General features: G+C 37.7%; 3 protein-coding genes across 3 annotated transcripts; 2 read left to right on the top strand and 1 right to left on the bottom strand.

The window, feature by feature from the left end:
* Positions 1-9,521: 9,521 nt before the first annotated feature.
* Positions 9,522-12,439, top strand: LOC106654110 (receptor-type tyrosine-protein phosphatase delta-like). Its single transcript, XM_014373816.2, has 4 exons — positions 9,522-9,863; positions 9,934-10,191; positions 10,260-11,228; positions 11,991-12,439. Exons 1-4 carry the CDS (start codon positions 9,755-9,757, stop codon positions 12,359-12,361), a joined length of 1,707 nt encoding a protein of 568 aa, XP_014229302.1. The 5' UTR covers positions 9,522-9,754; the 3' UTR covers positions 12,362-12,439.
* Positions 12,440-12,553: 114 nt separating this feature from the next.
* On the top strand, positions 12,554-13,904 carry LOC106654111 (protein seele). The gene is made up of 5 exons (XM_014373817.2): positions 12,554-12,742; positions 12,825-12,907; positions 13,170-13,285; positions 13,363-13,566; positions 13,640-13,904. The coding sequence occupies exons 1-5, from the start codon at positions 12,729-12,731 to the stop codon at positions 13,817-13,819; spliced, it is 597 nt and encodes a 198-aa protein (XP_014229303.1). The 5' UTR covers positions 12,554-12,728; the 3' UTR covers positions 13,820-13,904.
* Positions 13,905-13,916: 12 nt separating this feature from the next.
* On the bottom strand, positions 13,917-14,702 carry LOC106654045 (receptor-interacting serine/threonine-protein kinase 1). The gene has a single exon (XM_014373734.2). It carries the CDS (start codon positions 14,586-14,588, stop codon positions 13,980-13,982), a length of 609 nt encoding a protein of 202 aa, XP_014229220.1. The 5' UTR covers positions 14,589-14,702; the 3' UTR covers positions 13,917-13,979.
* Between the last annotated feature and the right edge of the window lie 235 nt (positions 14,703-14,937).

Below are 14,937 nucleotides of genomic sequence, written 5' to 3'. Positions count from 1 at the left end.
CTTGAAACCATTCCATCAAACAAATTGCACGGCTGTCGATCGCTTAAAAATTTCATTTGCCCCTCACGAAATTCAAAAACATCAACGACAGCTTTTACTAATTTTCAAGATAAATGTAGAAGAAATTTTGGGGTTTGAATCAAATTATTAAATAGTTTCCACCTTGGTTTTTTTTCAGATAGAACATATTGTTAATCATTTCAGCTAAATTTTTATTGAAATTTTAGAAAAACGTATGCATGAGTATCGATACATATTTTTAATTATCAATTATCATTTCTTCTCGTATTGATTACATGCATTATCTTTGCAACCTTCATGTACTGTCTGTTGGTGTAATCTTTGCGATCTTCACGGACTTTTTTCATGTAGAAGCGCTAATAACAATTTTGTCCGAATTTTTTTTCGTAAGAGTCACATGCATGATCTGTGCGACTTTCGTGAATAGTTTTTTGATGTAAGAGCAAATGCGCTTTTTGTCCAAATTTCTTCATGCATTTGTCACATGCGAAGTCTTTATGACCTTCATGAATTGTCTTTTGGTGGAGATGCAAAGTCGATTTTTGTCCAAATTTCTTTTCACACTTGTCACATTCGTAATCTTTCCGACCTTCGTGGACTGACTTTTGATGCATGAGCAAATGCCATTTGTGTCCAAATTTCTTTTCGCACTTGTCACACCCGTAATCTGTGCGACCTTCGTGTACTGTCTTTTGGTGCCGAAACAAATGTATTTTTTGTCCAAATTTCTTTTCGCATTTGTTGCATGCAAAATCTTTGCGACCTTCGTGTACTATCTTTTGGTGTCTGATCAATTTCGATTTTTCTTCAAATTTTTGATCGTACTTGTCGCATGCGTAATCATTACGACCGTCGTGTACTGTTTTCTGGTGATAAAGCAAACCATTTTTTTGTCCAAATTTCTTTTCACACTTGTCACATGCAAAATCTCTAACATTGTCATGTACGGTTCTTCGGTGTGAGAGCAAATGAGCTTTTCGTCCAAATTTCTTCTCGCACTTATCACATGCGAAATCCTTGCGACCTTCGTGTATTATTTTTTGGTGCTGGATCAAATGCGCTTTTTGTTGAAAGTTTTTGCTGCACTGGTCGCATGTGAAATCTCTGCGACCTTCGTGGATTGTCTTTACGTGGGTAAGCCAATTTGATTTTTGGTCGAATTTTTTTTCACACTTGTCACATGCGTAGTTCTTGCGACCTTCATGTACTCTCCTTTGGTGCTTTAACAAATCTGATTCACTTCTAAATATTTTTTCGTCATTTTTGCATGCAAAATCTTTATGACTTTCGTGTATTCTTTTTTGGTGCTTGATCAAATGCGCTTTTTGTTGAAAGTTTTTGCTGCACTGGTCGCATGTGAAATCTCTGCGACCTTCGTGCATTGTCTTTGCGTGGATAAGCCAATTTGATTTCTGGTCAAATTTTTTCTCACACTTGTCACATGCGTAGTCCTTGCTACCCTCGTGTACTGTCTTTTGGTGTCTGATCAAAGTCGATTTTCCTCCAAATTTCTGTTCACACTTATCGCATGCATGAATTTTATGACCCTCGTGGACATTTTTTACGTGTCTGAGCAAACCCCATTTATTCCTAAATCTCTTGGCGCACATTTCACATAAATAATCTTTAAATATTTCGTGGAATATTTTTTTGTGCTTGAGTAATGTTAATTCATTTTCAAATTTTCGCTCGCACTTGTTGCACGTTAAATTCTCGCGATCTTTGTGTACTAATTTTTGGTGCATAATCAAACTCGATTTTTTCACAAATTTCTTTTCGCAATGGTCGCATGAAAAATCATTGTAGCCTTTGTGTGTCGATATTTGGTGTCTACTCAAATGACTTCGAAACTCAAATTTCTTCTCGCATTTGTCGCATGCAAAATCTTTTTTTTCACTGTGAATTTTGTCTCGATGTGTTATCAGGTTTGATTCGAGTATAAATTCTTCCTGACAAATATCACAAACGTATTTTTTGTTGTCTGAAACAATAATGTCCTGCTCACTTGACTTATCTTTCGAGACAATTTTCTCGGATTTCTTATCACTTTGATCCATTTTTATGCTTAAATTATGTGATGGATTCTTCAAATCAGAGCCACAGATAATGAATGAGTGAAATTTATTTTTGGGTGTTATAGCTTGTTTCTTCGGGAAAGACAACATCAGTGTGATATTCATGTTCACGTTATATTGTTTACAATCAACAATAACGAGAGCTTTGACTAATTTTCAAGATAAATGTAGAAGAAATTTTGGGGTTGGAATCAAATTATTAAATAGTTTCCACTTTGGTTTTTTTCAGATATAACATATTGTTATTACCAACCACGTCTCTCGTGTTAAAAAAAATTAGTCCGGTGTTCGAATGCTCGGCCCTTTCACAGTCCCAAAAAAAATGCGAAAAAAACTCATCAGAGTAGTAATTAGTTATACGCGAAATCTCAAAACCTTACTACTTCAATGTGCAAAGATATGATGATAGTAAGATGCTTGAGGCTCAGGTTATACGCAATCATTTCAGCTAAATTTTTATTGAAATTTTAGGAAAACGTATGCATGAGGATCTGTACATATTTTCATTTATCAATTAAATTATCATTTCTTCTCGTATTGATTACATGCATTATCTTTGAAACCTTCATGTACTGTCGATGTAATCTTTGCGATCTTCACGGACTTTTTTCATGTAGAAGCGCTAATGACAATTTTGTCCGAATTTTTTTTCGTAAGAGCCACATGCATGATCTTTGCGACTTTCGTGAATAGTTTTTTGATGTAAGAGCAAATGCGCTTTTTGTCCAAATTTCTTCATGCATTTGTCACATGCGAAATCTTTAAGACCTTCGTGAACTGTCTTTTGGTGGAGATGCAAATTCGATTTTCGTCCGAATTTCTTCTCACACTTGTCACATGCAAAATCTCTAACATTGTCATGTACGGTTCTTCGGTGTGAGAGCAAATGAGCTTTTCGTCCAAATTTCTTCTCGCACTGATCACATGCGTAATCTTTACGACCGTCGTGTGCTGTCTTCTGGTGATAGAGCAAACCATTTTTTTGTATAAATTTCTTTTCACACTTGACACATGCGAATTCTTTGCGCCTTTCGTGGATTGTTTTTTGGTGGAAAAACAAATCTAATTTTAGTCCAAATTTCTTGTCGCACTTGTCACATGTGTAATCTTTGCGATCCTCGTGGACTGTTAATAGGTGCGAGCGCAAATTACATTTTTCCCCGAATTTTTTTTCGCAATAGTCGCATGCAAAATCGTTGCGGCCCTAGTGAACAGTTGTTATGTGCTGGAGCAAATGAGAGTTGCTCCCGTATTTTTTTTCGCAAAAGCCGCATGCAAATTTTTTGGAACCGTCGTGGACAGTTCTTTGATGAAAGTTCAAATTCGATTTAGAACTAAATTTCTTCTCACACTCTCCGCATGGATAATCTTTGAGACCTTCGTGGACTGTCTTTTGGTGCTTCAACAAATCTGAATTTCGTCCAAATTTCTTCTCACACTCTCCGCATGCGAAATCTTTGCGACCTTCGTGGACTATCCTTTGGTGTTTTTTCAAATTGCTCATAACCCCGCATTTCAATTCACACTTGTCGCATGCGTAATCTTTGCGACCTTCATGCACTGTCTTTTGGTGTGAAAGCAAACCCGATTTGTGTCCGAATTTTTTCTCGCACTTATCACATACAAAATCTTTGCGACCTTCGTGCACTGTCTTTTGGTGTGAAAGGAAATGCCCTCTTTGGCCAAATGTCCTCTCACACTTGTTGCAAGCGTAATCCTTGCGAATTTCATGGGCAGCTCTTTGGTGCCTCAAAAATTCTATTCTATTTCCAAATGCCGTCTCGCAATTGTTACATACGTAATTTTCACGACCTCCGTGAACATTCTTTTGGTGCAAAAGCAAATACCATTTACTTCCAAATTTCTTCTCGCAATTGTCGCACTTGTAATTTTTGCATCCTTCGTGTATTATTTTTTGGTGTCGAATGAAGTCTGATTTTCGTCCAAATTTTCTTTCGCACTTGTCACATGCAAAATCCTTGTGACCTTCGTGCACTACCCTTTGGTGCACGAACAAATCGAATTTTTGTACAAATTCCTTCTTGCAATTGTCACATGCAAAATCTTTCCTACCTTCGTGAACTGTTTTTCGATGTGAGAGCAATCTGTGCTTGTGTCCAAATTTACTTTCGCACTTGTCACATGCATAATCTTTGCGACCTTCGTGGATTGTTTTTTGGTGTCTGAGCAAATGCTGTTTCTGTCCAAATTTTTTTTGGCACGCATCGCATCGATAATCTTTAGGACTTTTTTTCACGGTCTGATCACAAATGAATTTTTTGCGACGGTCGTGTACCATCTTTATGTGCAATAGCAAACTTCGTCTATTTACAAATCTTTTCGCGCACATTTCACATAAATAATCTTTAAAGATTTCGTGAAATATTTTTTTGTGCTTGAGTAGAGTCGATTTATTTTCGAATTTTTTCTTGCACCTGTCGCATGCCAAATCTTTGTGGCCTTTGTGTACTAATATTTGGTGTCTACTTAAATGACTTCGGAACTCGAATTTTTTTTCACACTTGTCACAAGCATAATCTTTCCGTCCATTGTGAAATTTGTCTCGGTGGGCTATCATGCTTAATTCTAGTGTAAATACCTCCTGGCAAATATCACAAATGTATTGTTTATCGTTGGAAACAACGATGTCAGGTTCACTGGAATCATTTTCCGAGACAACATCTTTGAATTTCTTTTCACTTGTATCCATTTTTTTACCTCAATTGAACGATTTAGTATTACAGAAAATTAGTGAGTAAAAGTTATCTTCTGGTATTGAGGCTTGTTCCATCGGGACAGACAATATTAGAACTGATTTGTTTTTACTATAAACATGATCAGTGTGCTGTTTATGATCACATTATATATCGTTTACAATCAAGTTACCGATTTAACCGTGTACATATACTAAAATTGGGACGCTTCAATTATTTTTACAACATTTGTAACTATTCAAAATTTAAACTAGATTTTAGCCTTCTAAAATTAAATACATTTCCACAATTTTCCGACAGAACAACATCGAGTCCATAAAAAAACATCGTGTAAATAAATGTTGCACATGTATAATGAAAAATTTTGTCATTAATTCCCAAAATTACCACATGTGGTGTAATGTTGATTTTTTCCAGTTATTTTTTCATTTTTCAGATAAAACATATTGTTATTACTAACCACGTTTCTTGTTTAAAAAATAATTTGTCTGTCAGCGAATTTATCTAAATTTTTCACTAGAGCGTATTTGACATCGCGATTAAATTCGGTGTTCGAATGCCTGCTCCATTCAGGGTTCCAAACAAGACGTGAAAAAACTCTTTGCTTGAGTTTCATTACAAAGATGTGATGATTGTTGGGTACTCGAATTTTAGGTAATACACAATCATATCAGCTAAATTTTTATTGAAATTTTAGAAAAACGTATGCATGAGTATCTATACATATTTTTAATTATCAATTTTCATTTCTTCTCACATTGATTATATGCATTATCGTTGCAACCTTCGTGTACTGTCTGTTGGTGTAATCTTTGCGATATTCATTTTTATGTGCAAGCGCTAATGACATTTTTGTCCGAATTTTTTTTCGCAAGAGTCGCATGCGTAACCTTTTCAACCGTCGTGTACTGTCTTCTGGTGATAGAGCAAACCATTTTGGTGTGAAAATTTTTTTTCACACATGTCACATGCGTAATCTTTCCGACCTTCGTGAACTGTCTTTAGATGGAAGAGCCAATTCCATTTTTGTCCAAATTTCTTTTCGCACTTGTCACATGCGTAATCTTTCCGAGCTTCGTGGATTGTCCTTTTATGATAGAGCAAGCCCGATTTTCGTGTAAATTTCTTTTCGCACTTGTCGCATGCGAAATCTCTGAAATTGTCATGTACGGTTCTTCGGTGTGAGAGCAAATGAGCTTTTCGTCCAAATTTCTTTTCGCATTTGTCGAATGGAAAATCTTTCCGACCGTCGTGGACTGTCTTTTGGTGGAATAACGAAATCGATTTTCTTCCAAATTTCTTATCATAGTTGTCGCATGCGTAATCTTTGCGACCTTCGTGCACTGTTTTTTGGTGGACAAGCAAATGCGATTTTTGTCCAAATTTTTTCTCGCACTTGTCGCATCCGTAATCTTTGCGGCCTTCATGAACTATCATTTGGTGTTTGTTTAAGTTATATTGATCCCCGAATTTCTTCCCACACTTGTCGCACACATAGTCTGTATGACCATCGTGTACTGTTATCTTGTGTTTTGAAAAATTTCCTCGGTCTCCAAATTTTTTCTCGCATTGGTCGCATGCGTAATTTTTACGACCTTCGTGTACGGTCTTTTGGTGGGATAGCAAAATGGTTTTTCTTCCAAATTTCTTTTCGCATTTGTTGCATGCAAAATCTTTGCGACCTTCGTGTACTATCTTTTGGTGTCTGATCAAACTTGATTTTTCTCCAAATTTCTGCTCGCATTTGTCGCATGCGAAATCTTTCCGACCTTCGTGGACAGTATTTTGATGTCTGAGCAAATTAACTTTTTGTCCAAATTTCTTCTCGCAATAATCACACGTAAAATCTTTGTGACCTACGTGGACTGTATTTTGGTGAACAAACATGTGCTGTTTATATCCAAATTTCTTTTTGCACCTGTCACATTCGTAATCTTTGCGGCCTTCGTGTACTGTCTTTTGGTGGATAAGTAAACTAGCTTTGCTTCCGAATTTCCGCTCGCATCTGCTGCACGAAAAATTTTCATGAGCTTCATGTACTGCTTTTTGGTGCTCGATCAAATGCACTTTTTGTTGAAAGTTTTTCCTGCACTGGTCGCATGTGAAATCTCTTTGACCTCCATGGACTGTTCTTATATGCGAGAGCAAACTATGTTTATTTCCGAATCTCTTGGCGCACTTTTCACATAAATAATCTTTAAAAACTTCGTGAAATATTTTGTTGTGCTTGAGTAAAGTTGATTTATTTTCAAATTTTCTGTCACACTTGTTGCATGAGTAATCGTCGCGATCCTTGTGTACTAATTTTTGGTGCATGATCAAACTCGATTTTTTCACAAATTTCTTTTCGCAATGGTCGCATGAAAAATCATTGTGGCCTTTGTGTGTCGATATTTGGTGTCTACTCAAATGACTTCGAAACTCAAATTTCTTTTCGCACTTGTCACATGAGTAATTTTTTTTCTCATTGTGGATTGTGTCTCGGTGTGTTATTAAGCTTGATTCGAGTATAAATTCTTCCTGACAAATATCACAAACGTATTTTTTGTTGTCTGAAACAACAATGTCATGTTCACTTGAATTATTTTCCAATACAATTTGCTCGGATTCCTCATCACTTTTATCCATTTTTGTGTTTAAAGTATGTGATGTTTCATCGGAAAAGACAAAATTCAAATCAATTTGTTTTTACTATAAACATGATCAGTGTGCTATTCATGATCACGTTACATTGTTTACAATCAAGGTACTGATTTATATGTTTGTACATCATCATTACAATATTTGAAACCAATTTCGAAATCTAACTTGGCGACGATTTTTTTGAAGAATCTATTTTAGCCTTCTTAAATTATACGTCCCAGCAAACTACTGACAGAACAACATCGAGTCCGTAAAAAACATCGTGTAAATAAAAATTGCAGCCCCCACACCAAGGCCTGTTCGACCTGCTTCATAAGCCGTCACTGTGTGTGCCTCCCGGCGATAGTAACTACTTGCTGAATTACGAGGACTACTTCTGGTGGTGGTGCTGGAATCGATGGATGTGCGCCATGGATACCAAGTAATGGAGCGTTGCCAGCTGCATCTGTGCGAGAAACTGTCGAGAGGATTTTTCCGGCACTGGGCCGAAATCATCGGCGGCGGCCGCGAGATCGTCCCCGAGAATTTGACCAATCGAGATTTGTATAACATTTGCTTGGCGGCTACTGCATCGTGATCGAACGGATTGAATTCCCGATTGAATCGTATCGAAGTAAACCGATTTATTGTCGATGTATTGTGGTGAAAGTAAATTTAAAAAAATTATTCTGTAAAGTCTGTGAATAAGGAATGATTTATTAAAAGAAAAAGTGGTTGGAAAAATCTGTAAAAGTTCTTTAAGGTACTCCTACGCTCATGATAACCTCTGATCATATTTATATCTTGAGTTTTTCACCGCAACAGTTCGAAAAAAAATCCTCAAAGTCGAAAATTATATATGTGCAAAGTCTCTTCGAGGTCTAAAACACGGGGAAAAATCGCATCGATCGTAAACGAAAAATTTCCTCACTTTGGGCGTTCATGGATTAATAATAGCCTAATGGTACAACTATCACGATTTAAAATCGCATATTCATTTATCTTCGCACGTTTGCTCTTGGATCACTCTTATCGATCTTTTATTTATGTGGTTAATAGAAAATTAAGTTACCGTCTGGCGGAAATCGGAAATTAGGAGTTGTTCCTGCACAGATGTCTGTGTTACAAAAAACCTGTATTGAAAGTAATTTAAGTAATCCCAAGTGGGCTTAATTATATCCAATTTTTTCATTTGTTTTTTGCATTAAAACAGATGAGGCTCATCTCTTGCAGTTTACCGTAATCGAATACGATCAAATTTTTCCCTCTAACAATCACGCACCCAGCGTGCAATTGACTGTTTCGTTTATTGAAACCCGTTCGAACGACAACTACTCGACACTGCAAATTTACACATAAACGTTGATGTGGAAGCAGAATACGAAAAAGATATTTCGTTAAAATTGTTTACAGTTTCCCTTCAATCGTTAGCAGGTCAAGAAGATTTCTACTTTGACTTATGTCTGGCACTCGTGTATGGTATGAACAATCATGGAATTTATCGCGTGCAGAGATTCGAACGATAAACAAACGTTTTAAATATTCTTTGTGATACTCAATTTGATATCGATCAATGTGTTTTATTAAACGGAGACGAAATCGGTAAAGTGCTTGTTGATTCCAGATTTTATTTACTACTTTATACCGATTTTATTAAGTATAACCATGACTCGTGCATGACTATTGTAGACAGAACAAAAAGAAAGGGTCTTAATTTTCATTATCTTCAAATGTAAAAATTCAAGGCTTTGCAGCATGCACTCAAATAAATACAATAATCTAATACTGATCATTGATAGAAAATCGTACGAGTGACCTTAAAATGTCGAACTGCGCATTACTTCTAATGATATGTTTTTTTTCGATTCATTGAAAATCAGATAAGATAATCGTGATTCGTTAAAACTATCGATAAACATTATTACATTTCGCACTTACACGAAACATTAGTCGAGATAAATTATTTTCGTCGATTGACCGCATTCGAATTCGAATCCATTATGAATTTGAAATCAGAAATTTTCTCGAGTAACTTCGGACACCGTCATTCGAATCGGTCGAAGGGTGTAAAAATCGATCTATTTTATCAGATTATCTGTTGCAAAAAAAAAAAACGACTAGCGATATATTCCAATCTTATCGTGCCGATGTATCCTTCGAATAGCATTGTTTCGTATCGGCGATAGATTAATTTCATAAGAAATCCAAGCGCCCCATTGCACTTGCTAAAATAGTTCTGCGAATCAGTTACTCAAATGCTGCAATTAAATCTAATACGTATTATTATATGATTAAGTAAAAAAAAAAAAAAAACAGAAAAAGATGTCGCGATCGGTTCGGTTTTTCAGTTCGTTCGTTATCCTCGCTTGCGTCTCGATCGTTTTGGGAGTCAAAACTTCAAACTTAAGATCGTCGAAGGCGTCTAGAAACGGTAAAAAAATACAATACACAAAGTATAATATACAAAAGTCATGAATTCTTTGCATGTCATTATATTGTAGTCATAAGAGATCTGCAAGTGAGCGACATCGACTCGACCTCCGCGAAAATATCGTGGAACGCGTCGGAAGACAAGAATCTTGACGATTTCACCATCGAAGTGTCCCGAAATGGAGAATCCGTCGCGCGCCAAACGATCGGCGACGCAACGTCGTGGCTAGCTCGAGATCTCGAGCCGTGCACCAGGTACAACGTCACGGTTACGTCGACGGGATCGACCATCGATACCGTCCACACTGAATTCGCTACTTCCTACGTCAGTGAGTACATAAACATAATAATCTTTTTCACGTAATAAATAATTTTTATCCTTTTTTTTGCCTTACAGCACCCGTGTGGTCGACGCGACACGGAGCCATCACGCAGAGGCCCTCGGGCCTGAAGCTCGTCTGGACGCCGGCCCAGCCCGAGAGCTGCGTCAAGACCTATCGGCTCGAGATCGACACGCGCGATCCCGATCTCGAGCACGCCATGATCGCCGAGACCACGGCAACTCAGTACGCGTTCGAGAATCTGTACGCGTGCGCCCGCTACTGGTACACCGTCTCTCTCGTCGATCTCCAGGGCAACGTGTTCCAGTTCGTCGAGGGTCGGTCGGTGGCGCAGTTCGCCGCGGTGCCCGAGGCCCCCGTGACGAGCCGAGACTCGGAGCCGCTGCTGACCCGCTACACGGCGACCTTCTACCTGAACGCCAGCAGTCCGAGCGGCAGCAGCAATTGCAGCCTCGAGCTGGTGCGCGCCTACTGCGAGGTGACGTCGAGCCCGGTGGCGGCCGAGCAGGGCCGACGCTACGAGCTGCAGACCCGGGTGCGACCGGGCCAGGCGCGCGACCGGATACCGATCGAGCTGGAGCGACTCGCGCCCTACACGTACTTCAGCTGTCGGGCTGCGGGAGTTAACGGAGCTGGGCCAGGGCCGTTGAGTCGGCCCATCACCTTTCGCACCTCGGAGGACTATCCGTTCCCGCCGTGGCGGCTGAGAGTCGAGGGCGACGGTGCTGCCGGTGCGGGTGGTGGGCAGCCGCGCGAGCTCGTCTGGGAGCCGCCGAGGTGGCTCGCCGGTACTCTGCTCGGTTACAGGCTGAGGCTGACCTGGAGGCCGAATTATCCGGTGCCCGCGGCTTGTCCGCCACATTCGGTATGGGGTACGAAGACGATGGAAGTCGGGTCGGGCCTGACTCGGCTGAGCCTCCTAGACGAGGCGACGTCCGCCCGTTACGTAGTGAAGATGGCCTCGAGGACTGGACTGGGATACAGCCACGAGACGGTGATCGATTACACGAGTCCGGTTCGCGGAGGTATACGCAATAAATTTTACCTACCCCAGCGGAAATTTTTTTTTAAATAAAGTACATAATAATGTTGTAAACTGTAATGAAAAGTAAAAAAGTGTAAAAAAATGTAAGATTACTAACGATTTCGGACATGTGATACGTTTTTCTACACTTTTTTACTTTTTATTACAGTTTATTACATTTGTTTACCTATAATTAGAGAGATGAAAACCCTATGAATTCAAGCTCATTAAAGTTACATGGAAAAAATAAAAAAGTGTAAAACTTATGAGTTTAAAATTCCAGTCAAGCCCGCATGTGATCGAATTGACCGCAACAAGTAATTTTCGTGAAAAAAGTGAATTCACTCTAATGCAACAGAAAGCCTTAAACATCATCATAGATGTACTGAGGAGTACTGAGATGACTGAATTTAGTTTTATATACATATCCATTAAACTTGTCTTAATTCATTCATAAAAATCAATACTTTTTTCACGAAAATCACTTGCTGCAATCGATGCAATCACGCGTGGATAGCATGTTGAAGAAAATGTAAAAAAGTGTAAAAAAGTGTAAAAAAATGTGATTTTATGCTGCCTTTTTTTAATGCATCGGCTGTATGAAATCGTTAGTAATTTTATATTTTTTTTACATTTCATTACACTTTACAATTTAATATGATGGTTTTAGTCACTACTTTAACTTTTTTTGAACGATTTCTGTCCGGTACATACAATTTACGTTGCGTATAAAATAAATCGATGACTATAATTTCTTTTACAGTGCCCGATAAAATAACCAACCTGTCGTACAACATCGTGCCCGTGTCGGCGGCGGGCAAGATCTACGACATCACCCTCAGCTGGCAACTGCCCTGCTCGCCCAAGGGCAATCTCAGGGAGTTCGAGGTCGAGGCGCGAGACGGAAGCGGCCAACTGGTCGCCGACCTGATCGTCCCGGTCCCCGAGGAGCGAGTTCAGCCGAATCAACGGTTTCGAGCCGTTCTGAGCCAGTTGGCACCCGTGGACGACGGTAGTTACGATATCGCCATTACCCCGGTGGTGCGCGACGGCCTGGAGAACGACGGCCGGGGCGAGGTCGAGCTGATCGCCATTCAAATACCTGCCTGGAAACAGCCGGTGGAGAGCTCGTGATTCCATAAAATACTTGTTTATTGTTTTAAAATAATTATTGTTTGATGTAACCATGGATAAAATTATTTAAGAATTATACACTCCATTCGTTTATTTTACCCATGAAATGGCCGTAAAAAAAGTTTTCATTATTCGCGCCCAATTCATTGCAGTCGTTGAAATACGCGAAACAGAAAACTACCTTATCGTCGTAGCGCAGAAAATTATTATGATTGTTGAAGCATTGTGTACACTTATCACAGAAAGACACGTGTGACTACAATAGTAGTGTTGTGGCATGTTTGTCATTAAATGACTATTTAGCGATTGATTCAGCAGTCGTCCACCGGATTTTTTAATTTTAACACACGTAGCTCTAGTTTTAATCATGAATACTAATCAGTAAGAAAATTTATTTTTCTTCTTGTTCTTTACGTAGATTGTCGAGGGAGAAAATAATTAATACAGGATATTTCGTTTTCAGAGTAATTTTTTCACTTCTTTTCGTACTGCCTATATTGGCAACTTCTGCTGAACACCTGGACTTGAAGCAAGTCAAATGTTTGAGTAAGATTATTGTTGACTGACTTTTGTTCAATTTAAAATGTTTTCATTGAGTTGCAAAATTATATTGCTTATTGTACACAAAAATTTAAATGATTTTGAATAATCTATTAATAATATAACTAAGTAAATGATTTTTTGAAAGAAAGCAAAAAAGTTTATGAGATTTTAACATTATAAATATAATTTTGCTTTTTCAATTATTGAATTACTTATATTTTAACTACTTTGATGCATTGATTTCAACCAATGTTTTGTTTTAAAGTTTGCAGATCAATTGTGGATGAATTTCAAAATGAGGTCAATAAAATTGATCCAACCAAAGAAATAGAAATTGGACAATATAAATTAGATGACAAAGGAAATTCTCACCAAAAAAAAGTAACATATTTTAGAATCTGATTAATTAATGCTTTACAAATTGCAAAGAGTAAATAATATATTAATCTATTACCTAGGTTCCTCTAGCAAAGTCTGAAGTACATTTATCAGATGTGCTTGATTCTATTTGTAAAAAAATGCAAGATTATGTCAGAGCAAAATATAAATCAAATGGTAAACTGACTTTACTTAAATTGATAGAAAACGGTCAGATGAATCCGTTGATGAATGAAGTAGACATTATCCAAGATGGTGATTTAAATAAGAGTCTGGAATACTTTGTAAGTTTTTAAAATCTGACTGTTTTAGTAACATCAAATCCGTTCACACTCATTTTATGTTTGTACTTTTCAGTGCGAAGAAGTTGTCAATGATTATGAAGACAGCTTGATCAAAGTAATGACCCAGGGACAAAGAAATCCTAAATTAAAAATTTGTCTAGAAGAATCAAACTATTGTAAAGGTTTTATGGATGAACACGATGATGAGAGTGAGGATGAAAGTAGCGAAAGTATTGAAAAAACCGAACTGTAATTAAGATACAATTGTACATACCAATTGAACAGAAATCTAAAGTATATTAAATTATTACTTAATTAAAAAAAAAAATAATGTTGTTGAAGAAATAAATTTTATATATTTTAAAAAAGCAAACAAAATCTTTGTAATACATGAATTTAAGATACTTAAAGAACTATTTCTGAAACTCTGAAGCAAATCTCAATACGCAATCGTACTCTCGAGCTGACCACAAAGCTTTTATAATACATCCGACAGTTGCATCTGAGGTAAAGTTTTGTTTCCAGCTGATCAATAATTGATAGACAATTTCGTCCAATCCTCGTTGCTTGTACTTGTATTCAAACTGATCAATTTCACCTTCTGAAAACTCTAGTATCTCAGCCACTTTTCTCCATCTGCTGCCAACGTGTGATTTGATAAAGAGAATATGATTCTTTGTCACCTCCAAGCTGCTCTCACTTATCTGTTGTACTTCTGCAGTCATTTCCTGTTTTTTAATCCTTTTATTATTGTCCAATTCGTGTTTTTGCTTAATGTTTATTTTTCCTGGATTATTATAATTATAAATGTGCTTGACACTGTCGCCAATCTTCACATCGGAACAATTGATGAAGTTGAAGTTGGCTTTTTCTTTGGTCGTTTTGTTCGATCTCGTGGAGTTGCTGGTCCTAGAGCTCTTGGATTTCGAGATAGCCGGCTTTTGATACTGAACTTGGTGGGAAATGGACTCGGAGTCATTTTCTCGTCTACTCCGTCGTAGCATCTTCGAGATGAAGTTCATCGTTGACACTTGTTACGCTTCGCATCGTCATATACGCTACCCGAGTAATTGCTTATCAGTTTGTATACTAGTGCACACGAGCAGACGCGCTTATTGTTTTACAAATGACCAATTGTAATCAGCCGCGGCATGAATAGATTGATAGATCATCGGTCGTGCACTGTAAAACGATCCTAAAAACAAACAACGCATTTTTTGCGATGATTTAATATTTGAAAAAGTTTATACGACGAAAAGGAATTTGCAACATTCATTTTGCGTTATTTTTAACAAATCATTATTCATCCTTCCAAGCTTAATCTTGTGGTATTTATAGTTTTTTAAATATTCAGAAATTTTCTGGAAATTG

Source organism: Trichogramma pretiosum, unplaced genomic scaffold (assembly GCF_000599845.2).
Source record: "Trichogramma pretiosum strain Unisexual culture from Peru unplaced genomic scaffold, Tpre_2.0 scaffold25, whole genome shotgun sequence".
NCBI lineage: Eukaryota > Metazoa > Arthropoda > Insecta > Hymenoptera > Trichogrammatidae > Trichogramma > Trichogramma pretiosum.
Note: the sequence above shows the minus strand (reverse complement) of the source record. Positions and strands in the feature narration are given on the sequence as shown.